The sequence below is a fragment of the Aptenodytes forsteri genome, unplaced genomic scaffold, assembly GCF_000699145.1.
Source record: "Aptenodytes forsteri isolate BGI_AS27 unplaced genomic scaffold, ASM69914v1 Scaffold183, whole genome shotgun sequence".
NCBI classification, from domain to species: domain Eukaryota; kingdom Metazoa; phylum Chordata; class Aves; order Sphenisciformes; family Spheniscidae; genus Aptenodytes; species Aptenodytes forsteri.
The window spans coordinates 2700238-2725427 of NW_008795918.1; the positions used below are offsets into that span (position 1 = coordinate 2700238).

The window sequence follows — 25190 nt, forward strand, 5'->3', positions numbered from 1 at the left end:
CACTCCCAGGGACTTCGAAAGGGGCACAGAGGAAGGCGAGATGAGCTTTTGCTGCCAGCCCTCTCTTCGTGCAGGAGGGAGGGTGGAGCTGCTCCAGCTGCAGGGCTGTGGGCGCCAGTGCCAGGAGCAGTCCCAGCCACTTGGGGCAATCCAGGATGCCCGAGATTTCCTGCTCCCTCTATTTCGGCACAGAAAGCCACGCAGCATGACCTGGGCACAGGACACGACATGAATGCTAAACATGGCATGAAAGGTGTGAGCATGCATGCTCTAGGATTTCTGTCCAGCCACTGTCTTCTGGTTCTGCAAATACATAAAGAGCAAGAGGTACCCCTTTCCATGTGAGCACAGAAAGCAAGCCCTTCTCTATGTAATTTTATGTTCATTTGTCTATAACACCAGAGAAGGAAGGAGGACTAGAAGGTATTTTGCCAGCAGTTCCTGGACAGACATTAGGATAGCCTTTCAAATTGAGAAAATCAAGCTGTTTCTAGGTTTAAATGAAGCACCAAGAGGCAAGCCATTCACCCTTCCTGAAGCAACCTCTCCCTTCCAAGAGATGCTTTCCGAAGGCTGATCCTTCACAACTGGTGGTGCTAGGTTAACAGTTTCCATCCTCCCTAACTGTAAATACTGAAGGCCAAGTGCTGTTTTTCATATAAACACAACCCATGATGAAATCAGGAAGGTAACTCAGGAGGGCAAAACATGAACACTTACACCATTGATCTGGGCTTTATGCCTTGCCTGAAACACAAAAGACACCCCTCTCCAGATCTCAACGAAGGCTGAACACACACTCATAATCTAATGGAGAGACAAACGGAGGATTTAGGACTGGATCTTAACAAGTATGGCAAGTTTTACTGGAATGATATTTAAGGCACCCGAGTTATAACCTTCGCAATAATACAGTTCCTATCAGAGCAGGACTCAAGCAACTTACCCACTCTAACCCACCTTTATCCAAGTCTCACTGATTACCTTCTGTGTTAAATCATTTTAAAAACATGGGTCAAAGTTGTTTCATAGCTTTACTCTCTCAGTAATGTGCAACATGAACATAATAGTGTTATTAAGAGGTCAAAAATAACTTAACACAATAGCTATATAAGATTCTCCAATGCTCAGACTTTCAGCAATTACTTTTTGTTAAGTTCAGAAAATTAGCATATTTGTTAATCAAATTAATTTAAAAAGTAGCTTTTCAAAATAAAAGCAATGCTTTAAATAAATATAGTCTTTTTTATAACCATAAAACACTTAGTCCTGTTAAAGGTAACACAAATACTACACTCAAGCACAGTACTTAAATGATTGAAATGAATGTTGTGAGCATACATGAGCTGGACACTGGGAGGGACGAGGATGCATTGCTTCGTGACATTCTCCGTCTCCTTTCTACAGCGGAACAAAGAGGCGTCCAATTCTCAGAACTACCCTACACATATGACGTGTGTCAGGATATTTGTAACTGCTGCACAAAAATGCCGGTACCCTGTTTTTTCCCCAAGCTATTTCTCTACACTACATCTGTAGCAGTTCTGCAGCTTTGCTTCAAATTTCTAGCACAGCATGATTCTCAACCACAACAATGTAAGGCCAGATCCTGCTTGCTTCATCCAGCTGACTTCAACATCTAAGCAGAAGGTGGCAAGCAAGATCTGGCCTCCCACACCTCCTGCAGTAAAGCTCACAGTTTGTGAAATCTGTAAAACCTTCCTTCCAATACTGGCACCACTGGGTGTTTCAGAACGGCCTGAAGCTCACCTTCAGAGTTCATGATCTCCGAAGGATATTCACAGCTCTCCTCGTAACTACGGGGCTGATTAGCTATGTTCATTACTACACGAGTTAATACCTATCAGCAAAGACGGTAGCTGTCCTGCAGATCTACAAGGTAGCAATGATTTACTGGAATGAAATAAATCAGCTAGTTCTTACGTTAGTACGTGCTATCTGGGTGTATCCTGAAGAGCAGTTTGCTAAAACTCAGTGAAATGTACACCTCAAATCTAATCATAATCTATCCAGCAACTCTGACCATTTAATATCTCGTTTACTTGGTTTGAATTGTTCATTAAAAATCACGTTCAGGATCTGCAGCAAACCACTGTTTTTGCCCTCACAAAAACAGCTGTCAGTGACATTTGTTGTTCTATTTTGTTTGTTTGTTTAAACAGCGTTAACAGTAATGTAACCTATAAGTTAAATGATAAAAGCTGGAGAGTAAAATAAAGCACAAAACTGATACAAATACTCTCTATTTGTTTTGATCTTCAGAATGAACAGGCCTATTCAAAGATGACAAAGGAATAAATTAGCAAATGGCTAATGTAATGCATGAAAGGGCGTCTACAGGATTTGCATGTGCGCACACACACGCACTTGCATACAGACAGCTTGGCTTCATTAGAAATCTCACTACCAGAGTTTAACTTAGATAAATTAACTGCATTAAAATACTGACATTGTGAGGATTTTAATACTATCAACACCCTGTAGAGGGCATTCCTGTGTGAATTTTTAAATGCTTTAAAAAAATAGTTTAGAGTTATTGAAATCTGTGACAAATGCGACAGCTCTGCCTTCCCTCACAGCCTCCCGTTCTCATCTCCGGTATCCTTCTCCTGTATTGCCTCCAGGCACCGTTTTGACTTGGCATCCGCGTGCCCACTTCCAGTTTTGCTCAGTCCACATGACAGGCACGCCAGCTGGATCTGCTTCATGTTCTCCAGGGCTTCGTTCTTGGCATTCTTCAGGAGATCTCCTTGGCCCTGAGGATGCACAGACAGACACGCAGGAGAGAGTCAGGGATCGCACACATTGCTCGGGACCGAAAGCGGCAATACTGCTCTCGTGCCTCTGCCATATTGTTCGGTGCTGTGGAACAGGATCCAGGTCCTGCCTCAAATCCCCTCTGCCCCCCATGAATGTCAGCCCCCAGGGAAGGGACTGAAGCCCTTTTTTGCAGCCTGGCACCTGGCTCGGTGGGGAAGGCAGCAGCCGGCACAGGGTGCAGGGTGAGAGGGACAGGCACCAGTCCCCCACCCCCTTCCAGGTCACCCCCTGGGAGGTAATTTGGGCCTGGCCCTGAGGAGCCCATCACTCCCAGGAGCCCAGCCCCACGGGGGAAAGCATTTCCTCTTCCACAGTCAACAGCGAGGACCTGCCAGGGACGGGGCAGCGATGGCACACGGTACCCCCTACCCCATGCCACTGCTACGTCCTCGCAGGAACACCCATGGCATCAGATCCCACATGGCAATGACGGCATGTCCCCAGCCAGGGGTCCCCTGTGAGCTCTGAGATGCTGGTTACCCACCCCTCCTTGCACCTGGATTTGCTACCCAGCCTTGGGCCCTCCTTTAGCAGAGGCAGGCCAAACTGCGCACTTGTAAGAGGCACAGCACCCTGTAGTGCCACATTGAATCCATCCAAACCATTTTGTTTGGGACCTTTGAGCAGGCGAATGGGAATGAGAGACTTCATGAGCAAAAGCCTGTTTCTGTATCTTCTCAGAGCGTGTAAAGGTGAGGTGACTAACAGGATGTCAATCCAATTTGTAACTATCAGGAAAAATGTGTTACATGAAATTTGTATTAAGGAGTTGGTGTTCAGAAATGCCAAAATGAATATTTATGCAATATTGAGATCTCGAGTGCCGCGAAGCAACAAGATTCTGGTGCTAGAGGATACAAATAAATAAAAGCCAGAAGATGCATCTGGTTATTAAAATTCAGTATCACTAAGAACTTGAGCTGCTCTTCTCCTAATGTCACCCAAAGTACAGCTTAAAGTACACCACCCGCTGCAGCTGGTTATACGCATATTCAGAAGGAATACCTCCGCTGACTGAAATGTCACATTCGCATCCCTGCAACCTAACCTGACCTCCTGTGAACCACAGACGCTTCGCGGGGTCTCAGAGGAGACAACAGATATTACAGCAGGACCTGGGGCACACTGGAGGGGCGACTGATCACTGACCCTCCTTCGGTTTTCAAAACAAACCAGATGTGTTGGACGAGTCACAGCAGGACACCTTCCAGCAGTGGGAGCATCTCTCTGCTCTCCCTTTCCCCAGAGCTAAGAGGAAGGATTTATCCCACAGCAATGAGCACAGTTCCTTTTTTGCCAGCGCCTGGCACCAGACTTGCACCGCCTGAGTCCCCATAAACAATGTTCACAACGAAGAAACAATGCTGGCTTGCAAGTCCCGCTGCACTGGTAAACACCACGTGGGAAACCACATCAGCCAGGGATGGCAGCCCGCGCCCGAGAACGTGATTGCCTCATCTCCCGGTGACATGAATTTGTCCCTGCTGAACAATGCAAATCGCTGCCCAGATGCTAGGAATCCAACTCAATGTGAGAGTAACAAAAAGCACTGGGACTGCACGAGCAGCTCTGTGCTATTGGGTATGAAGCTCTTTTGAAGAGACTTGTATCTCGGCAGCATGACAGTTATGGGAATACGCAGACAAACAGCTTGGGATCCAGTGAGCAGACATGGTTTGAAAAAACAAAACAAGAATAATTTTCGCAGCACATATTTCACATAGCTGTGATCTTGCTTTTAGGACAGAGGTTGAGCTTATGGTTAAAGGCAGTAGGCAGGAATCCAGGAGCTCCCTAGCTGCCTCGAGCACCCGCCATGCCCTGGTCTCCCTCCCTGTCTGCAAAATGGCACAGGCATCATGCCGGTGTTGTCACAATAGGGACAACACACTGTGGCACAGACAAAGATATCCAACAGCAGTATCATTAATAACATGATAATATTATCAAAAAGGGTGGTAGATTCTTCACTACACACATGCAGTTTTAAATCATTTGGTTTTAAGATGAAATAGACCCAGCTGCAGCAGGGCTGTTGCTTTTTCTTATCATGCACGGGGGACTGAAGACACGAAAGTGCAGACAAAATCGGTGTGATGATGCTTTGCAGCCTTAACTCCTCTAAATCAAAACCTGGCACTATGTATTCATGCACAAGAAGAGAAAAATCCCCTTAGCACAAGAAACAACTCAAAACAGACATCCCTACAGCACCAAGAACAATCAAGCCCAAAACCTGGGAAAGCCAGTGCAACAGAGAGGTAAAATGATGACGATGAAGGCCCAGTACCCTGAAGCACCTGGTGTCCCCTTAGCTGGGGTGTCTGGTGAAAGACTTTTAGGAGCTTGTCCTCCGCTGTGGCATGGCCAGCGTCTCGCCGGGCAGCAGGAACAATCACCCACGCCGTGCACAGAGGAGGAGGAGGATTTCCCATCATGCAGCAGCGCAAGATGGATACAGCTCCGTCAGCTGACACAAAGAGCTTCAGCTGAGTCTGTGTCACCTTCTTCATGGCCTCTTCCTTCTCAGAGTGAGGGCAAAGCATGGAAATCTTTCTCAGGGTGGCCGACAAACTGTGTCTTTGCCTAGGGAGACACTCATTTAAGGGAAGCTACTCGGGATTTGATACACCCCCACTCGGAGGATGACAGCCTGAGTCTGCCCTGCCAAGACTCGTATCTGAAGTCCCCAGAAGCCAAGGGACTTCACACCCTGTGTGAGGGTGCTGAGCCACCCGCTCTCCCTTATGCATATTCCGATTTCACATTTAAGTAACCAGGCAATTCAGATTACAGGTTTCATCTGAGGCAATGCATGACATGTCTTCGGGTTCCAAGAAGAAAAACACTTCCTCCTGAGCATACTTCCAATATTTTGAAGACATTCTTATTTTACAGCGATCTAAAAACAGAAATGGACTTGTCAAAATAGTGCAATTCCATTCATGTGCAGACCAATTGATTTATGTCTTAGTCTCCTTGTATTTTTTATTTTTAAACAGCTGGTTCATTTGAGCAAGCTGAAGGAGCAAAAATGATTTTGAATCATCTGGCACAAGAAAATTAATGACAGACCAGCCCCCTCTGACAGAGCTGTCATAATTCTAGAGACACCATAAAAAAAAAAAATCTGTGGGCATGCTCTGTTTGAAAAGCCATCTGTTTGCTTTGAAAAACTGGCTGAGCATAATCCACTTAAGAAAATGTCAGTAAAATTGTGTCAACACCTTAACAAACTAAATACTGGATAGAAGCTGCAGTAAACTTTAAAAGTATGATCGCATTGAAACAGCCTTCATAAATCAGTCATTGTGATCATCTCTGTGCACAGAACAATCCTCTTTGCCCTTACAAACAAAGCACATCTATTCCAGACAGAGAGAGATCATGACGGTCCACTTCGGCATCTATCCATCTATCTCCCTTCTGCTATTGATATCATCAGCCTTCCTGAAAATAAATACTTGTGAGAAAGGTTAAACTCAGCATTTGGCAGGACACTAAATTAAGCCAGAAGAGATTTATCAAGCGTTCTACTTGAAAAACTGATCAAGGGGCCCATTTTTCGAGTTAGGGAACATGAAATGTCAGGTTTCATACACCTAACTACAACTAACTGCGGAGCCTCAGCACAAATTAACATTACAGTACAAATAATGCAGCTTGTCAAGCAAATGTAAGATTATAAGCCTCTACCTTGACAGGCTAATACTACTTAGAAAACAGGGATAATCTGACACGGCTTTAAATATTGCTCAGTTTCAGTGACAACCCATGAAAGGCTTTAAGAAGCATAAGTAGTTCTAGATAGACACTGGCAATGGCCACAGACGGGACGAATTCTGTATGTTGTTTTTTATTATTTAATTTTTTTGCCAAATCAAACTTCTATGATTCTATGATTCTAAGACGACAGCTCACTATATCCAACAACAACCCAGACTCTGAGCTTGGGGAAATGAGAGGAGGAGGTGGGTTAGGTAAGTGGCACCATTTTGTGTTCGACTCCACAATATTTTTATTTTAATATATGTTGCATGTATATGTCTACATAAATATAAATATATGGGCATGAGTATGTACATTAATAAATAATTACTATTTCCATTCCTACGCTTTCTAGGAAACACCCTGCGACACGTAGGTCGTGACACGCTGCTAGTTCTGGGTACCCACCAGTACTGGGGACCCCGGCTACCACACCGGCAGGACCCGAAGGCCCCGTGTTGGCAGCTGCCCGCACCAGCATCAGGGGGCTGCAGGAGGACCCTGAAGGGCACCGCTCGACCTGTGCAGAAGTGAACTGCACCAACAGGTTGCCCCACACAAATGCCTTGCTTTAATACCGGCGAAGTGGAAAATCGCGTGTTGAGCAATAGGGCCTTCCTGGCGTTCAAAACTGGCCGTGTTTTCAGGGAGGCTGAAACAGTGGCTGCGAAGGCCATTTTGTAATCTGCTGCTTGCTAAAGCAGACAGTTGCTTATCTCCTGGCAGACACGTTCTCTGACAGCACATTATGGGAGCTTTCCTCTCCGCTCCTCGAGGGCTGAGTAAACAAACAATAAATAACAGAGGTCTTGCCGCCCATGCCACATCACGCTCGTGATATTACTGTTATTTTTTAACTTTTTCTCAGAGAAACAAGCTCTTACATTATTATTTAATCACAAAGTAAAATCTCCAGAGGCCGCCAGTGGTTGCTGAAAAAAGCCAGACACAGCCAAATAAAACAACTGCAAGCATTGCGTCGCTCCACATTTCAGAGGTAACACAGGTAAGGTAACGGCACCGACAGTCAGTGCCGAGGGACTCGGAAAGCAGAAATGCTGGAGAGCTGCTGTGATATTTGGATACTCTGTGTGGAGGCAGCATTTACCGCAAGGGGTGCGTTTTCAAAGTGTCATAATTCAATTGTGTTTAATATTAATAAGGAGGCACACAATTAAATGATGGCACGTGACTTTGAAAATGTAATCCTGAGGAGGAAATCATTAATGAAATGGTTAGACTGCTATGTTAAACTTATTACAAAAAGCAGGTATTTTTCCACGCCTCCTTCAAAGTTAAATGTGGGAACAATTGATAGGAATTTGATTATAATACATCCACGTTTCAGAACAGAGTACTCCAAAAACATAGACTATTTCTGTATCAATGCAGACTTTAAAAACCCACCCTTTTCACTACTACTGCATATTGTTTGTCAAGAGCTTTGCTTTATTCTTTGTGATAAAGATCATAGTGCACATGTTGGCATGAAAAATTACTGTACACAAAGATTATACACAAAGCATATAATCACCTCTCACACACTGAAAAATAAAGGATTGCAAAAATTAGTTACCCCACAGGAAAAGCAGGGGCCAAATGTTACCTGCCAATTGATTTTAAACCCTTGCATAGGAGAAATTCACTTCCTGTCAGGAAAATAAAAAGGCCACCAATATAAAAGATGGCACTTAAATGGCACTCCTTGCGCCACTGGTGTATCATTTAAGGTCTGGGTTTTGGGGGTAGCTTCCCACATACCCAATTCTGAACCAAATGGAAGAGCTTGCTTCTACCTGGCTGAAGCCAGCATCAGCTTTGCCACGGAGTAAATTGGGCGATCCAACTGAGTCCTCACTGCGGCCCGAGCCACTGCGTTTCTCAGTATTTGCTAGTAATTTCAGACATCAAACTGAGCATCTCATTTTGGTGTATCAGCATGTTACTGACAGCCAGAGGCCTTCTCTCCCATTGCCCAAAGCAGGGTCTAGCAAAAATTTGCAAGAAGGAAACAGAGCTGAGAATCAATTATATCACATAGAGAACAGATCTGAGATGTATGAAAAAGAAAATATCCACCCAGGGAAAGGCAGTCCCTTCTGCTTTTGAAGTGTTAAATCTCTGTAAGCAAGAGCAGAATAGAGAAACTATTGTGGAACAGATTGTTGTGTGCAGCTTTGACACAAGGTTATGTGATAAAAACAAGGTGAATGTGAGTTTTGAGATGAGCGTTGAAATTGAATCAAAGGGTGTGCCGAGTAACAAGGTCAGAAGCTCTAGGGCTGATCTGCTCAACTCACTGTAGCCAGCAGCTGGGACACCTAGGACAGCAAGGATGAGGAAGAAGACAGAGAGGAGGAGGAGGAATAGTTAACAGGAACAATCTCCTAGTATTTCTGTATCCAACCCGGATTAATACTTACTTCATCCTTTCTCCATTTACTTCATGAACCAGCCATACGGATGCTGGCTCCATGCTTTCCTGCCTGTCTCTTGTTACACAGGGGGCTGAGCGGGTTCAGAGAGCAGAAAGAAACTCAGGAAAAACCCAGGAAAAACACCAGGAGCGCGGAACCGGCCTTAGCTGCACTGTATTTCCCAACTGTTTTACTACTTATGGAGGGAAAAAATTCCTGTTTGCACCTGATATTTGCGCGAGTCTCGGAAATGAAACCACACCTGCAAGCAACACTGGCAGCCTCGAGGGCACTCACCAACTTGCCGAGACCCACAGCCCTAAGGAGATGCATCCCAGCCAGCAGCCTCCTGCCAGCAAGCACCTAAGTTAAGGACAACTGCTGGGTAAGGGGTAACCACCTCTGCAAATACCGTTTACAAAGCACGGTCTCTTTTCCTGTGCAGTCAGTTGTAAGAGCGAGAGAACAACCCCAGCATTACTCCAGGTGGTTGGTAAAATTCACATGGCAACTGCAAAGCAACCTGGCCAGGAGCTCCCTGTACAAAAGCAGAAGTTCAGGGGAAAGCAGGCAGGAATCTGGATTACTGCCCCTCCACAGAGCACATTCGGCCCTGGCTTGCCCTGAGCACCCAGCAGGTTCCAGTATATTAGTGCAGTCCCTTTCGAGGCACGGATCTCTGCAACCATAGTAGGTGTTCAGATACCATAGCGAAGGGACACAGAAGAGGTTAATAAAAATGAATAAATGAATGATAATAGAATAAATAAATAATGAACAGAGTAAAATAGGATTCAGAATGGCCCTAACTTGTAATACAGATCAAATCTTAACCTCACTCGTGGCTCTAGTGTGATTACTCATCGCGGCCACAGGCTGGACTGCTCTGTTAACACAATGGTTTTGTGACTGCAGACGGGTACTCTGACCCAGGGATGGAGCCTGATGCTAAAATTGTAAACGTGGTGTGTTAAGAACAAGATCCAGGTACCTGAAAACCAGTTCCATTTGATTTTAACTACTTATATTAAACTCCCAAACCAGACCAATCTGCCAGTTGTTCATTATTAGGCTGTCCCATGCAAGCCCCAAAACTTTTTAACTGATTCCATTTGCCGTTTGGGTCTCACCCCAAAGGTCTGCATTGGAGAGGATGATTAAACAGGGATCTACAGAGGTGTTTTGCATTAGCCTGGCTAGTTTTCTAGGAGGCTAGTGACTGTTCACTTCACAGCTAAGCAGTCAATCCCACAGCACAAGGCAGGGACGTGAGTGGTTGGGAAGAGGGAACGCTGGCTGCCTCTGCCAGTGCGGCACCTCCTTGAAAAACACCCATGGCATTTTACGCCTTCTTTTCCAGCTGTTGGAAAGGTGCAGTTAAAATCTAAATGGCTGTGCTGGATACCGAGAGACAGCCCCCTCGGCACCGCACTGGGCAAGGCTCCCCACTTTATTACAAAACCACCAGCCCATCACTTGTATATTCGCAAATCGTGGGACACAGCCAAACACAAACCCTGAGGGCAGCCTGGGAGGTGGAAATGAACAAAACACCTCTGTCATACAAGGAGAACCTCAAAAACAGTCACGCGATTAGCAAAAAAGCAAACGCTTAGAAAAACTTCTGATTCTGGCTGCTGGCCTCGCCAGCGCAGTGTATCGCTGCCTTGTGCAGCCATGGCAACTTAGGAAAGAGGGTCTGTATTTGTAATTCTCTTACAGGATTTGCCTAATGAAATAAAGGCGAAGGACATACATGGCCAGCTTGCTCTCTGAAACACAGTCAAGTGCCCTCCCAAACCCTACTGGCCCTAGACCAAAGTCTGAGAAGGAATTAACGTCAAGCATTTGCTTGAATGCCTAAGTGGCAAAAGCACTCATGCTGTAGCATTCCCTATTGATCTTTAAATAGAGCTCTCCACTGAAATCCATGGGCTCTTGCAAATCAATCGCACCGTACAGCTACTAATCTATTCCTTCAAGCAGGCATTTTATATATAAAAAGAGTGGGCTTTTATTTTCATTTTTTTTTAAAAATGCCTCTTGCTTCTCTCTCATCTGGGCGTTTAAATTAAATTACCTTATATCAGGCTGTCAAAAGCAATGAATGTGAACATCAGATGTCTGTAACTGTGTTGCAGCAGGAATTTGCTTTCAGAAATAATGGCATTAATTTGATGTTAGCCATGTGCTGAGCAGTTCAGCTGCTTGTGTGTCTCTCAGGCACTGCATTTAGCAGACAGTTTGCAAGCACGACCACAAATGTATGGACTTTTGCTGTCAACCCCTCCACACTAGGAGCCTGCCTTTTTTCTGGTGATAAGTTTGAAATCAAAGGGTTGGCTGGGGGCCCAGGAGTGCACAATCGATACTAAGAAAACCCCACATCATTGAAGAATTTGGGGCACTATTTATTTTTGATACACAGCCATGAGATGGAAATCAAAGCTGTATGTCCAGGCGTTTATTTCTTAGTCCTCCTTTGGTCACAAAACCCAATTCCCCACATGTACCAGCACCAGCTGGTAACTCCAGCAAAGTCCAAAGTCTCCCAGAGAAACAAAACAAGGGAAGAAAAATGAGGCAGAAAGCACAGAATTTTCTTGCATTTCATTTTTCTGAGTAAAAGGACCAGCTGCAGGAAAAGATATGTTTTGCAGCTAACAAAACACCTGTGCAAAGCAACCCCTGAGCAAAACGCTTGGCTGGGAATAGCTCGCTCCCCCTCCCCGCCCCGCTCCCCCTGTGCCCTCTGCGCTGACTCATAGCCACCCAGGCTGCAAGCCACACAGTTAACATCAAAATCATGTCCTTCATCACAAGCGTTGACAGCAAAATGTCCATTAAGTTCATCAGAACCTGGAAAGGGTTTACTGACCATCTTCGAGTTGGTTCTGCTTTGACTGAAGACAACGGGCACCTGTGCTGGTTTGGGGGCTTTTCAGCAGGGGGAATGTTACAGGAGATGTAGCACAAACACTCACTGCTCTCCTCAGACTACTGCTTAGGACAACAGCTAAAAAAAAAGCTGCAGCTGTGCTTAATGCTAACTGAAATAATCTAATTAAGATGAAATGAAATTACACCAGTCAGAGCGCAGCATTTCTGGACAGGTTAACAGAGTGTACTCACGCAGTGCGTGTTCCTGCGCACAGCTCCTTACGCTCTCCTTGTCTCTGAGTAACTGCCTGGCACAAACACTAATTTCTTAGCAACTATATGGTTTGCAAATCCTCCTGCTACAGTGGCAGCTGGCAAACATCACCAGCTGACTGGGGCGCAGGAATCTGCAGAAGCCACCTAAGCTCCCCATTCCTACTCCCCCAGAGGGGACATGACACCCCTCTGGTTTGGCTGCCCTCCTCCCTTCATGCGAGGTGCTGTGGGCAGTCAGTTTCTAACCCGTTCACAAGTAGCACAGACCACAAACAACGTTATGCTGAAGCAGAAAGCTTTAAGCTGAGACCAAAAACTCCAAATCACCTGAAAGGTTACGTGAAGAAAGAAAAAAATAACACAAAACGCTGTCTGACTGCTAGGACAGAACAGGTTTTCAGAAGATCCCTAAGCAAATGCTCTGATCCACCTCGTCCCTGTCGGTTGGGACATTCCCTGTCCAGGGACCAGTCCTGTCATTCTGGTCCCCTGCAGTCAAGGGCAGGTTTGCTGGTGAGACTGGCCAGTGAGCTCGGTAAAAGCAGAGCTGAGGCACCTTCTCTGCTCGCTTTCCCCCAGCCAGAGGTCAGAGGTTCCTGTGGGCACAGCAGCTGTGGGCGCCGCGCTAACAGGGCTTGTTTCCCTTGGGAGAATCCCAGCCTTGCCTTCCCAGTGCAGATGTGAAACCAAGCACAAACAGGAGCAGGTACAGTTATTTTTGTAAGCAGCACACTGACCCAGCAGGCAGAGAGCTAAAGAAACGAAGCGACTGGGAGGGGAGGAGAAAATCGTGAGGGGTCAGAAACAGGCATGGCTGGATGCAAGAACTCTCCGTGAAGGATGGGAATGGAGACACAAAGCAAACTGAGTGAGCCAAGCACAAAAACAAGTGGTGCAGGATGGGGACTGTAGTATTCATTTATGCATTCATTGCCCCAAAATGTCAATGAGGGAAACTGAACAAGCATAATTTCCAACCCATTACGATGTCATGCCACAAAAAATAAGAGGCTTTTCAGCAAAATTGAACTCAATTTTTAAGCCTGATACAGAGGACTGTAGTAATACCTCCACAGTTACTGGAGAGGATTAATTTAGACTACCCAGCTTCAGACCACCAAGCCACCCTCTGAAGGAAACTGTCCTTCTCCTGATGCTGCCAGCAGCCTCCAGTCTCAGCCCATTCATCCCAGACTGCTAAGCTAGGCCCCTCAGGCTAAGTTGTGCAACTCCCACCACCTTGTCACTGCTTGAAAAAGTAAAACATTTTTCAGGTGCTTTTCAGTGCCTTCACGTGGCTCACCTCCTCCCTGCTGCTAGGTACAGCAGCATTGCCAGGTCACTGGCGCAATGGAGCAGGAGCCCAGGCGACACCAAGTGAGAACATGTAGAGCACTTAACTGCAATTACCGTCACTCCCTGCTCTGTCAGTTCAGAGCAACCACAGCTTATCAGTAAGGCTCCTCCTGCCAGTACCAGACCTATGTCTGATCCATAACACAGAGGATGCTGGAGAAAAAAACTACTATATGGGCCTTTTTAACTTACTCTTCGAAGTCTGACTGCTGTGTCTTTTTAGTATGCTCTCTCACGTACACAGCCTATCTGACACAAGCAATGCCATCTTTTTCTTTTTGTGATCTAAAAATAAACAGCAGCTGCCACAGCAACAGAATTGCTGGTTTTGTCTCAGCTTTCCTCCCCATATGGTTCCCACATGTACCTGGGGAAATGATCCATAAGAAAGGGTCCTTTAGCTCCTGTGGGATTCATCACCTTGCACTTGATTTCACCTGACTCAGATAAAAGAAGACTGTAGCTGTCAAGGATACAACATACAAGATCGCAGTTTCTCAATCCATTGTTCATACAGCAAAGCTTACTTCCAATCACAAGCACTTAGGCCTCCGATTTCCCTAGCTCCCACGCAAGTTTTTGGGAACGCCTGCCACATTCAGGGCTTTATGGGATCTACCAGGGTTGCTGGGGAAGAATAACTGCAAAGCAAATGCCTGGTCTCACGGAACACTTACAGCTTCCACTTAATGCAGTTTGTGGCTTTCAACTGACTGTCCAAGCTCTCCTTGTGGATCCATATTGCCAGTAATCATATATGTTAACACAGAAGTCTTTACTCCGCAGCCCTCTACCGCTGGTGGTTCCAGACTACAAAAATGAATCAATACCACCATTGAGTTAAATAGCGTTTCATTTCTTTAACAGCAGCCCTCGGAATATGTCAGTGGTGTGGATGAACATTTTCTCTTTTCAATGTCAGGAGGCAGTAATGGAAGCTGGACTGGCACAATGAAACGGGGAAAGTCATGCCAGCAAATCACTGTCTGCTGGATTCAGAGTTCAGCTCCCCTGACTCCTGTACTCACGCAAGTGCAGAATAAGTCAAAGGTCCTGGCTAGCAATGGTATTATGCACATCCCGACACGTGGAGAGAGGATTCCTATCTATGCTTTGGAGGGAGAGGGGGAGGACCTGGCATTCATACAGAGACATGCTAGCCCCTAGCTTCAGCAAAGCACAAGGGCCAGGTATCCCTCAGTTATAAAGTACATTACTGGATTTGACCAAGGCCACTGACAGTGCCGGGGAAAACCCAACCATCACCTCAGCAATGGGAAAGGAGGAAGTTTCGATGGAGCAACCGGCAGCTTTCATCACCTCTCCAGCTCCCCCAGGGAGTTAGCTTCAATTAGACACCCGTCCCCCCCCAGGGAGCAGGGTTTTGTAGATGCTGGCATGTAATTCACATAACAAGAGGGGCAGTCAACTTCCCATCATTTATAAGCACTGGGAGACTGTATGTGATCCTCTGACAGTAGCTGTAACGAGCTCAAAATACACCACAAAGGTAATTTTTAGAAGACGTTAAACCTCTTGGCACACACCAAAGCTTACATTCAAACGTAACCGTTTCAGGCTAGCACCAGTTTACAGCTCCCAGAGAACAGCACAATGCAGATTTAACAATAAGCAAATGCTGGAGAAAAAACAATGTACAAGCGATCCTCTCTTAATGTTCCCACCATGTGCAAATCAGTACCCCGGTCTCTCCCTGACACTCAACAGCCCTACACAAATTCAGAAAATATGACTGTGGGTGGAGGCTTCAGGCAGCAATTCCCTCTTGCTCTGTCCGGCCATGGGCCACCTAGAAACGGAGCCCTTTGCTCAGACACACGCTCCCTCATACGACGGCAATGCACACACAGGCTGCCAAAAGGAGAAGCTCCCCGGTGGCACAAAGACCCGTGTCTAAATGAACCGGGGAATTTCACAGTGTCGGAACACGACTGTTTTGGGTAAAAATCCTCCCAGAGCCTGTGGGTTACCCTGACTCAGGCAGGGTGCTGAGCTGACACACACGAGCTCCACGTTTGGAGGAAAACAAAGGGAGTTTTCTCTACCTGCATTTCGTTAGCCCTGAAGCAATCACAGCTCCGCCAGATCTTTACCAGGACACAGGACGCTGATTCACAATGGCATTCAACAGTTTAAAACACACCCTGGCAGGCACCATCAGTGTCGTCTCTACATAGGCCAGAAGCGGCAACCTGTGCTAGCTGGGGAGGGATGAGATGAGCACAGCAAAAGCAAATTCTAGGTTGTAAAGTGAATTTGCTAAATAATGGAGATTAATATACAACTGAAATTATTTAAAAATGTAACGTGTCTTTTCAATAATAAATAACCAGGCAACTGAATCTCACTTCTCATATATTATTTAAGGGACATCAGGAATCCTCCAAGTTGCATAAAGAGATAACTGGAGTTTTCTAAGCAATAGTCAGTCCCTGAGTCCAAGAAAAAACATCCATTTTGTGTGTGTCGGCCCATGAGAAATACCGCACTGCTTAACTGACCACCCTGAAACAACATCAACAGTGAATGTAAGGGAGCAAAGGAAAAAGACCACCAAGGTCTTCAGTGTCGTGAATAATCATCCAGGCAAGGCACCACGGGACACTGCCAACCTGGGAAGGAAAAGGTCTCTCCAAGCCCCTCACTAGTGCCAGGTGTTGGGGCAGGAGCACCGCCTGGGGCACAAGCCCAATGCCACCCCACGGGCCGGGAAAGGACCCGGAGGAAAGGCTCCTGCCCCTCCAGCACACTGCCTCGCTGCTTGAGCTGCATGTGGCAGGGCTGGCAGCTTGGCTTGGGTTATTATGCAATCTTTAACACCTCACAGAGGCAGCTGCTCATTTTCTTTCTTTCTTTCTTTCTTAGTGCAGCCATTGACAGATAAAAGCAAGAAATGTGTGAATTTCTGCTGAAACTTATACTTTCATTAAAGACCTTTTAATTCCTCTGAATGAGGTCATGTTGTCAGACAGGCACAAACAAGATTCCCAGCTTCCATGTCTTCCAGATTGTGTTAATTAACTCCACCACTGGGTACGGCAGTCTTTGATATCATGTCTCAGATGAAAATGTCATCGTTGCACGGAAGGGGACAGTGGCAGAAGTTGCTGAAGTTCCTATGCCACTTGCAGTTCCTGCCTTCACCATCTCCTCCTCCAAGGGATGGGAGATGACACTGACCCAGTTTTTACACCCAAGCAACCCTCCTTTAGTGGGGAACCATCTACAAACATTATGCCATTCAGTCATCTTCCCCCGCCCCTTAGTACTACCCATTTTCCAGCTCAGTTCTGCTCAGTTCTGCTCAGGCACACACTGTGCCGGAGTAGTGCCTTTTCCTCAAAAGATGAGTTCTGCTCAGGCACACACTGTGCAGGAGTAGTGCCTTTTCCTCAAAAGATGAGTTCCCTCAAGGAACTTGTAATCCTACCCGCTGATTTTTCAAATAACCTCCTCACAGGTGATAATCTTGTTACTGCTCAGAGCAGCATTCAGAGAACAGACTCTTTGTGTTCACACATCATTACCTGAACGTTATTAATTACTTTTCCAGATGCGCAGTCTTTGGACAGGATGATCCACTCCCCTGAGAGAAGCTGGCCTTCACACCCAGGTGCTAAAATCCCTGCCATGTTGGTAGAGAAGAGAGACGGCAGCAGCGCAGCTGGGGCTCAGGCTGCGATGGGGTCTGCCCCACCAGCAGGAGCACAGCAGAGAGCCAGATCCCACACAGCTACCCCAGAGTGAAGTCGTCATGAATACGGAGCGATAAACTCATGCAAACCACATCACAGGCAGAGACAGCTTTAGCGTCATGAGAAGTTTAGTCTAGATCAAGGATGGGGGAGAATCGGACGCAAGGGTAAGACAAAGAACGTGGTCGTTCTCCCACTGCTTTAGCATTATTTAGATGATACGCACAATTGGGGCGACACAGAGGGAAGGGGGAGTTGAGGCTGGGGAGAAGAGACAGGGAAGATGGAGATGACAGTGAGGCACAGAGGGGTACCTGAGACAGGACAGCCGACCAAGCCGGGGGCTTCACTGAGCAGCCAGCCTACACAGGGAGAGAGATAGGCATCTATTTTGGCAGACTAGCGCTATTTAAACATCTTGACAAGCCTCCATTTGTGAAGTGATGCTAAAATTGGCACCTCAGCATGCCAACCCTCTGTCGGGCTCGAAGCCCGTGCCGCCAAGGTGGCCTTGGCACAAGGGGCGCCAGGCACCGCGACCCTGCATGCTCCTGGCCCTGTCTCCCACCACCGTCGCTGCAATGCGATGCACCTTGCCCTGCGTGCACAGCCAGCAGCTTGGCATCGGATCCGTGGCTTTTGGCAATTTTTCACATCACTCAAAATAAAAGGCACATCACAAGATTGCTTGCTGTCTCTCTCTGGCTTATTTTAGTCAATTACAAGGAAAATGAGCTAAGCAAGATATCACTCGAGGCTTTTCATACCATCTTTCATTTCTCTAATCTGTTCTTTTTGTCCCAAAGTTACTGTTGTTCTGCATATATATTTGATGGCCTGTCTCACCTCCTATATACATGCATGCATGTGTGTTTGCACACATACAAACCCATCCCAGTGGAACTGAAGGAATAATATTTACATCTGAAATGCAGAACTTTGGATTGCAGTTCCCCCCCCCAAAAAAAAAATTTAAAAAAGGTTTACACCAAAGGAAGGCAGCTCACAGCACTTGTTTTCTGGATGAACTCTGGTGACCCTCCATTTTTGGTCTGTCCTACACTTGGGTCCCACACTGATTGCAAGATGGTCTTGTCCCTAAACCCACTGTTGTGAAACATCTGTGGGAGCAGAGCCCTGGCACTGAAGGAGGAAGAGGGAAGTAAGAAAAATGGCAGACACCCACGTTTCTGCTCAGATGACTCTGGCCATCAGCTCTTTCCCCAAGTGCCAAGTGACTGCAGGTCCCTGGGTCCCTCGGACACTGGGTGTCACCACGGAGAACACCACAACCTCATACCAAGCACCTTCCACGCCAAGTATTTGAGCAGGGCTTAGATCCACAGCAGCTAAATATTCAGTTTGATCCTGCATTGGGGCAGCAGGAGGAACTACATAGCCTCTCACAGGCCCTTCCAGTCCTATTTTCTATGCACCCAAATAGCTGTTAAAGGCTGGAGAAAAGTCAGAAAATGGTGCGTGATCCCTGAATGAACAGAAACTATTAATTGGGCTTGGTCCTGCAGGGGCTGTGCGAGGCGGGGAGGTGAGTGCTGCTCATCACAAGCACCAGCGCTGCAGGCAGGTGAGTGCAGGTGCACGTGGATCCCTGTGCCTTGGACAGTTAAGCACCGACTCTGCCTGATCTGAATGTCTGGACAATTGCTTCTTGCCAGTCAATGAAACGCTCCTGCTGTGCCAGTATTGGACAAAAACCTAGGAATAACCGGCTAATATGGGACAAAGTCTCCCCTCTTTGTAAAGCCATCCCGGGACTCCATGCCCTAACACATCTCAGAAACTCACAGTATCATGAAGGAGCAAGAGCTGTGAACCCTGGTGGTCGTTGCTCTCCCTTCCCCCATTAGTCCCTGCTGTTGCCAGCATTTGGTACTTGCAGATTTAAGATTGCCTGGGTGGCCTTCATGTATATTTTAAACACACGTGAATATTTAATTTGCTCTAAATCTAATTCATGTCTTCAAATTTTCCTTGGCCAAGAAAACAGAGACCTTGTCAGAAACACCATTAGGGCTTCAAAAGCTTGCAGGGAGCAGCCAGGTACCCAGAGAGGCCATGCGGTACTTGTTTGAGACTACTCACTACATCCTCCCCCAGCAATGCTCACATGGCTGATGGCCAAGAAGAACAGGATATTCCAGTTGATTAACTAGTACCGCTGAGAGACTGGGATTACACTCATTTTACCCTGATACACACTGTTGAAGTAACTTGAGAAGTTTCCATTACCAGATACAACTGACAAAATCCACTGAGACTAGGCGTCTTTTAAAGAGCTCTGGTTCCTGCCTTTGGGCTTGGGCAAGAAAGGCAAAAGCCAGTGCTGTGAGCAGTTTAGGGGAGAGCTCGAGGAGGCATTTACCAGCCGAATCAGCAAACAGCACTCTGCTATGTACAAGAAGGATCCGCCTACCTAATAGTTACACCATTTGGTTCTGTTGGTTTACAAAATACACAGATCAAAACAGCTTTGCATGTGAATCACACACTTTCACCTTCTTATCTTGTAACTCAATATCATTTAAAGGACTCTAAATCCCCCTATCCCAGAAAAATCTTGAAACATCTCCCCAGAGACAGATGAGCCCTGCAGCATGGCCTGAGGGCCAGGAGTACAGGCTTTGCCCTCGAAACGAGCTCCAGAGCTGGGAGCCTCCACTGCACTCACCACCGCATTCAAAGCATGTGAAGGGCCCAGGAATGAGTTGCGCTCCCACACCGCTCCTCCAGACTCTTCACATGCTCAATAAGGAACAACCTAAACCTACCTCCTTCCTCACCTTGCCCTCTACTTTTAAATAAACTGCTTCAAGCCAAGCAGGCTGGTATTTACAACAATAAACGGATGTTGACCTTGCTGGACACCTTTTCACCTTCTCTTTAGCACTCTCTCAGAAAGCCAGATGTTTTGTGGGTTTTTTCTTTTTTGTCCTTCAGTTCATGTGTAAGAGACCAACCTGATCTAGTAACTACGTGAATAATTGAGCAGCTCTGCATTTCCTCATATGTTTGTAAAATCTGTCGTCTCACCAAAGACTGATTGGCTCAGCCAATCTCAGCTGCAGCTGAGCCAGTCTTGGAGTAAGGCAGCAGATCCTTCAAAAGCAGCCAGGGCACACAGTCTGGAGAGGTTTAAAAGTTAGAAACACCGCTCTGAACTGCATCAACAAAGGAAATACAAACAACATGGGGACTAGACAGCAGGAGAGGCATTTAACCTCTAGAAAAAGAGCCTTTGGGGTAACCACATTCAAAACATTTATCTAGGGAGGTCTGGAGATGAGTAGACACGGAACAATACAACAAGTCCTGCATTTAAAGACAAGCGTGAAGTCTCTGCCACGAAAACTAGTCCTGCCTACTGCTCTTGCTGGACTATCACTGTCACAAGATGACAGCAAATCACAAGAAATTGTTGCTACGCCACTATGGCTTATATTTCATCTATTTTTGCAGTTTCACAAATTGAGCACCGATGTGCTTATGTCCACAGAAATATACTGGGAAAAGGAGGGACATAAGATACGAGGGCTTTTTCAGGGGGCAGGGGGAAGCGTAACTGACACTTACAGGGAAAGAATATACGGTACATGGAATGCAGCAGCTTTACAGGGGCTCATGAATTCACCGTGCTCTCGCTTAAGATCTAGACAGCGTAAATTGTTGCACAAATCCTTTGGCAGCAATTATATGACATCTGATAGAATATATTGCTACCAGTGTGCTTAATTACATGAAATGTCCCCAAGATACTGCCATGCTGCTCTTTTGTCCACTCTGTAGCATGCCAAGGAGCGAAGCCATGGTTCTTGCCTAACTACAGGAAAAAGGACTGATGTAAAAAGACCCAAATAAATCTTACTTACAAGACGGTATAGAGTACTGTAGAGTATCCATCAAAAACAATCCCACAGTGAACTATAATAATCCTTAAATTAAGGCTGTGAACGGATCTAGTTCTTCCGAAGATCAGCAGCAACTCTGTGTGGTACCATTGTGCATAAGGTGCCTTAGAATAACAATCACAGTCCGATATGTTGCTTTTCTTCCTTAAGAAAACTGATATGTTGTAGTGATGCTAAATTCAGCTCAGTTTAGGTGAAGCCAGATAAGTATATGGCTGTCTGTATGTACATCTTTCAGAAATCTGGCTTTTACCTCTACAAGTAGCCTCAAAGTGCACATTTGGGGCTCTGCTACCCAAGTGAGAGGTCTGGATGCTGCAGGTCTCCCAAGCAACTGAAGGCTGATTGTCACAAATGACTGTGATGAAGAAACAGGTCATTTGTGGACATGATCCTCCAAAAGTGCTATTTGTGCACAGTTTTGCTGCATAAAACCACTTACACCAGAGCTAACATTGATCACGACTACATCATAAAATTGTGGATTTCTCCCCCAAAGAGTGAACTGCATTAGCAATTTAATAATTGTACACCTTCTGCATTCAGCAACCTCTCTCTTTATACATCTAATCAGCATTAATTTAAATGCAGGATAATTAGTAGATACACTCATGGACGGGTGCTGAAATGATCCCTGAAAATTTAACCACTTGATGTCTTGTAGCATGCACTAACAGTTGGAGTCCTAGTAAGACAGAACACACTTATGGCAGCAGAGGCGAAATCTCACCATGGCAGCAAAAAAGATTTAAAAAAACACAAATGCATTTCAGAGCAGAGACTAGATTCAAACATTTGGGTGTTTTCCCCTTCGGTAGAAGACCAAAACAGTAAATGCCACTTTATCTTTGTCTTCCCATGTTTTGTCTATAAATAAGTCAGTATGTTGGTATATTAACTATCTAGATATTTACCATCAACATGCAGGCAAGTATTTGGTGGTATTGTTCCTAGACTTCGTATGTGCTGATCCACCAAACCACAGATAGCCCAGCGAAATATGTCTGCAGACAGACAAAGCATGTCCACGTGAGAGCAATACATCTGAACCACAGTCAACACACTTGAACTTTGCTTGGCTTATTTGCCAGGTTCTTTGGACTCAGATGGATCCCAACTTCTTTGCCCAAGTAAACACCTCCTGGTAGTCCATGACAGTTTTGCCTCAGCAAGGAGAGCAGTTTTGCAGGCTACTTTTTTTTCCCCAGAACATTCTCAAAAACTCGTAAAACAGTCACTAAAGCAGTGGTTTGCACATGTGACAGATGCTGAGAATACCTCAGTTACTGGAAAACACTCGGGACAAGAACCCGTGGGAGAGGCAGACAGAGTGGGAAGAAGGGCTCCAGGAGAGGTGGCAGCCAAGAGGGCTGGGAGCAGACCCAAGCTGGCCCTGCACGCTTACTGCCCGTACGTACGTGAGCATACCTGACCTGAAAGCCATCTAGTGCTCTACGGTGGCACCGAATGCAAGTGGTTATGTCCCAGCTCTCAGGAGGACTCGTTAGCTCAAAGCCAGAACTGCCCTAACGAGGCTTCTCAGCTTCTGCCTTACACAGCCCGGCGCCCCCCACCTCTCCAAGCGCAGGCAGGAGGAGCAGCTCACACCTGCCTGCAAAAGTGGCCACACGTGCCACGAAGGAGGTGACCTCATCAGGGGAAGGCGGGAGGAACACCCGCATCTAGGGAGAAACAAGCATGAGCCCACGCAACCAAGTGAACTCCTTCACTGCATGAAATGGATAGTCGCTTGTTTTAAAAATGGGCAAATATCTCATGAAAATGAATTGTGAACTTTTGATGCAAAAGAGGTGCTTTTTTCTGATGCAAAAAAAGCCAAGCCAAGCGGTTTTGCATGCTCGTTAGGATGAAATGAATGGTTCCTAGCACCACGGTCCCCATGAGGTGGTAAACACAAAATTTCTTTTGCCACCTTTGCATTTTACTGGCACTTAATTAAATACAGAAAGGAAAACAGAGGCACAGAGACGGTGGTGCATGGAAATAAAAATGAAAATGAGACTAAATTTGGGATCATAACCATTCTTGTAATGTCGCTGTGAGAACATGATTCTTCTGTCTATTGTACTGACATTGTGCTTCTCAGTATTACTGACTGCAAGCCTGACAGTATTTTACCCGATGTGGGACCAAATAAGAAAATGTGACATTTTAAAAATACGTATATATGTCAAAGCTGACTGTCATCAAGTTATAACGTCCCTGTTCTTACTAACATTTTTATGTTCTGGCAAACAGTTTGTCCTTCTAGTGGGCATTACTAATATGTAAAGTGGGTATTACTAATATGTAATTAAGTTTATATAAACTAAAGAAGAAAATGACATATTATTTTGATTCATTCTCATTAGGTACCTCTTAAAAGTACCTCAGGGCATTTTTAAACACGAAGAATGCCCAGTTATGATTTTTAGAAAATATACTTTAATCTTGCACTCTGTAACTATTTAATGATTTTGCCAGTAGCAATTTCTTATTGCATCCCCTCTTTGTCTTCAAAGCTTACCTATTGCAATGAGTCTTCACAACAAAATACATTAATTAAATATGCCTTTGCTTCACTAGCCTAGGAAAAGACTATTAATCACCTGGCAGGCACAAGCACAACATAATACCTGCTGTTCCTCACTTGCACCTCACACAAACTGACTACTGCCGCATGATGTAATTGCCTCCAACAACCTCGAGCACACAAAGAGGCTTTCTCCCGTTGGTGTTGTGCCATTCACTCACCTCATCTAGTGTAAAGCAGCTGATGCATTTGCGAGATGTTATGGGATATTTTTTTCTCTTCTTTTCTTACATCACTATACCAACATCTATTCACTGCCAATATAGTGAAATATATTTGTAGTGACCACCGTGGCACTAGACATACAAAGGACACTGATGGATTGAGTGGGACAGGGCTGTTGGTCTCTCCTCACCAAATCCTCCCAGAGAGCTCTCACCAGCACAGAGAGGAGAGTCAGTGCCAAACATGAGATGCAGCTGTAACCAGCAAATAGGTTTGTTATGGGCAGGGTCACCGAAATACAGTATTCTTTAAGGAAAAAAAAAAAGTTTAAAAGTAAGAACAATGACTGACGGTCTCGTATCAGACATCTGAGGTTTGACAACCACATTGCCAGTTGCCTAATGTCATTGCTGAGTTGGACGTCAGTCAGAATGAAAAGGTGTTTCATGTGCATTTATACCTGTGGGTAGTTGCCACAAACTCTGTTAACATTTTACTATGTGAGAAAGGTAAAAAAGTAGTTGTGGCTTAGAAATGAAACATGCCAATTCAAACACGTTGACCTTGACTAGATGTTTGAAATGCTTTTCACTATGTTGACAATATGTGCTAGGCAGCAATTATTTTTCATGGGAAATGTTTCTCTGATACACTACTTGTACCTTCATTAATCAGAGGTCACCCTCAGAAGTCTGAACTTCTCATTTGACAAACATCTAAAAATGGAAAAGTTTAGAGTAACCCTGACTGTGTTTAGAGTGACTCTGAGCATGAGATATTCATTTTACCTAACACAGCTAAAGGTATTCAGATTAATGTTCAGAACTGCCTAGCGTGGGGGCTTTTTTGTCCTCTTTAGCTACTTGCCTCAATTATGCTATGTGGAAAAGGTCAGTCCCTTCTATCACGTTTGAATTGGTTGCCTTTTCTCTTCATCACAGGTCCTATTAACTGAGCCTACACCGACTCCATTACTCACTTTCTCCCTCTCTCATGGTGAAACAAGGTATGCAAGGAACCACAGGTGTCCCCCAGGTCTTCTCTAACCCTTCTCTACTACCAATGGCCTCTCCCACTCAGTTTTGCCCCTCAGCCTCTTCATTCCCAACTCCTTTTTCCCTCTCCTGCTCAGGACCTGTTAGCGTTCTTTCCATCTCCACGACGCTGAAGCATGCATCTCCTACTACTCTTGCCACCGCTGTTGCATGTTACGTTTAGGTGTATATTTGATGAGGAACTTTGTAAAAATTCC

General features: G+C 45.6%; 1 protein-coding gene across 1 annotated transcript in view; it reads right to left on the reverse strand.

Annotated features, from left to right (window-relative positions):
- Nucleotides 1-1029: 1029 nt before the first annotated feature.
- PLCL1 (phospholipase C like 1) overlaps nucleotides 1030-25190 on the reverse strand; it is a 45438-nt gene continuing 21277 nt past the window's right edge. The window contains exon 5 of the mRNA XM_009284678.1: nucleotides 1030-2777. Within this exon, the coding sequence (XP_009282953.1) occupies nucleotides 2595-2777 (183 nt within the window). The 3' untranslated portion in view covers nucleotides 1030-2594. The remainder of the gene's footprint in view (nucleotides 2778-25190) is intronic.